This window comes from Malurus melanocephalus, unplaced genomic scaffold (genome assembly GCF_030028575.1).
Source record: "Malurus melanocephalus ecotype Western Australia unplaced genomic scaffold, MMel_1.1 scaffold_406, whole genome shotgun sequence".
In the NCBI taxonomy this organism is placed as follows: Eukaryota; Metazoa; Chordata; class Aves; order Passeriformes; family Maluridae; genus Malurus; species Malurus melanocephalus.
In genome coordinates this window covers 609733-611343 of record NW_026623638.1, presented here as the reverse complement: position 1 = coordinate 611343, position 1611 = coordinate 609733, and the positions used below count along the sequence as shown (strand labels likewise).

At 54.4% G+C, this 1611-nt stretch overlaps 1 protein-coding gene across 1 annotated transcript in view; it reads left to right on the top strand.

Moving 5' to 3' along the window:
• The first annotated feature begins 6 nt into the window (after positions 1-6).
• Positions 7-1611, top strand: part of IFT20 (intraflagellar transport 20) — a 3448-nt gene continuing 1843 nt past the window's right edge. The window contains exons 1-3 of the mRNA XM_057379440.1: positions 7-169; positions 399-484; positions 1058-1161. Of these exons, the coding sequence (XP_057235423.1) occupies positions 43-169; positions 399-484; positions 1058-1161 (317 nt within the window). The 5' untranslated portion in view covers positions 7-42. The remainder of the gene's footprint in view (positions 170-398; positions 485-1057; positions 1162-1611) is intronic.

Below are 1611 nucleotides of genomic sequence, written 5' to 3'. Positions count from 1 at the left end.
CGGTCCCGGTCCCGGCCCGCTCGGCTCGGCTCGCCCCTGGCCATGGCTCAGGCGGCGCTGGGCGCGGCGGGGCTGCACTTTGACGAGCTGAACAAGCTGCGGGTGCTGGAGCCCGAGGTGGCGGCGCAGACGGCGCAGCTCCGCGAGGAGTGCCGGGCCTTCGTGGACAGTGAGTGCTGAGGGGCCGGGCCGGGCACCATCGGCTCCCCACTCCTCCGGCCTTTTCTCTTTCACCGCCCCTTTCCTCTGGTTCCAAGGAAAATCTTAAAACGTGGCTGTTCACAGTAAACTCTAATCATAAAGCTGTATCTAAAATCTATGCCASACAGCAGGAGCATTAGATCTCTTAAAGGCAGCTCTGGATATCACATGATCTTTTTTTTTTTTTTTCTTTACAGAAACAGCAGAATTTCAGAAAATAGTGGGCAGCTTGATTGAGGTGGTTGACCAGCTGGCTAAAGCTGCAGAAAGTGAGAAGATGAAGGTACTGTGCAGTTAATTCCTGGCTTCTCGTGTGCTCTCTGTGGGGCYTCTCTATTCCTCCCTCCCTCTAGAGCAGAACAACGATTCTCTGTCAGCATCCCTGGCATTCTCCTGGCATTAAACAATTAATTAAGTGATATTAATGAATTCATGAAGTCTGTGACAGTGCAACATTACTCACATATGTACCAGTTCTGCTCTCCCTGCTTGTTTACATTTCTGCACATAAACAGAATGTGTGTTTTTCAGTCACACCTTCCACTGGTAGAAATGTGTTCTCCAGAAGCAGGAGAGCCCTCCAGTAGCCACAGTGTGTCTGGCTGTGGAACCAGCACCCAGTTTGTGTGTCCAGAGCAGTCACTGTAGAACCAGCACCCAGTTTGTGTCCAGAGGAGTCACTGACTTTGTTCCTGGGGTTTGAGGGAAGCCCCACAGGGACAGTGGGTCAGTCCTACCAACCCCTCAGGAGCACAGCATCACCCTCCCTTACTGCTGGCAACCAATCTGCTGGGAGGGATAGAGGCTAAAGAAGGTAATAAAAAAACCCTCCACACATCCCTGCTTCTCCTGCCAGGCCATCGGGGCACGGAACCTGCTGAAGTCCATTGCAAAGCAGAGGGAGGCTCAGGAGCAGCAGCTCCAGGCTTTGATAGCCGAGAAGAAGATGCAGCTGGAAAGGTGAGTGTTGTGTTCAGGGCTGTGGGTTGCTGTGCAGGCTGGGGAGGCTCAGGGTGGATACACACTGACCACCTGTACTGGCCGTGGGACCCTCAGCTGGTTCAGTCCCACTTGCAGCAAAGGTGTGTCCTGCCCAGAGCACACACAGACAGTGCCACAGAAGCTTCTTTCCTGTACACCCTCAGCAAAGCTGTGCCCTGCCCAGAGCACACACAGACAGTGCCACAGGAGCTCCTTTCCTGTACACCCTCAGCAAAGCTGTGCCCTCCCCAGAGCACACAGGGACAATGTCAAAGAAGCTCCCTCCCTTCAGGCCCTGCACTGAACCCAAAAGGTTCATCCTTGAGCACTCCAGGGCTGAACAGAGGCAGCAYGAGCTGGGGCAGTGCAGAACTCGCAGCAGCCTCGGGTGTGGCTGCTAAAGGCTCTTTAGAGCTGCTCAGGGACTCA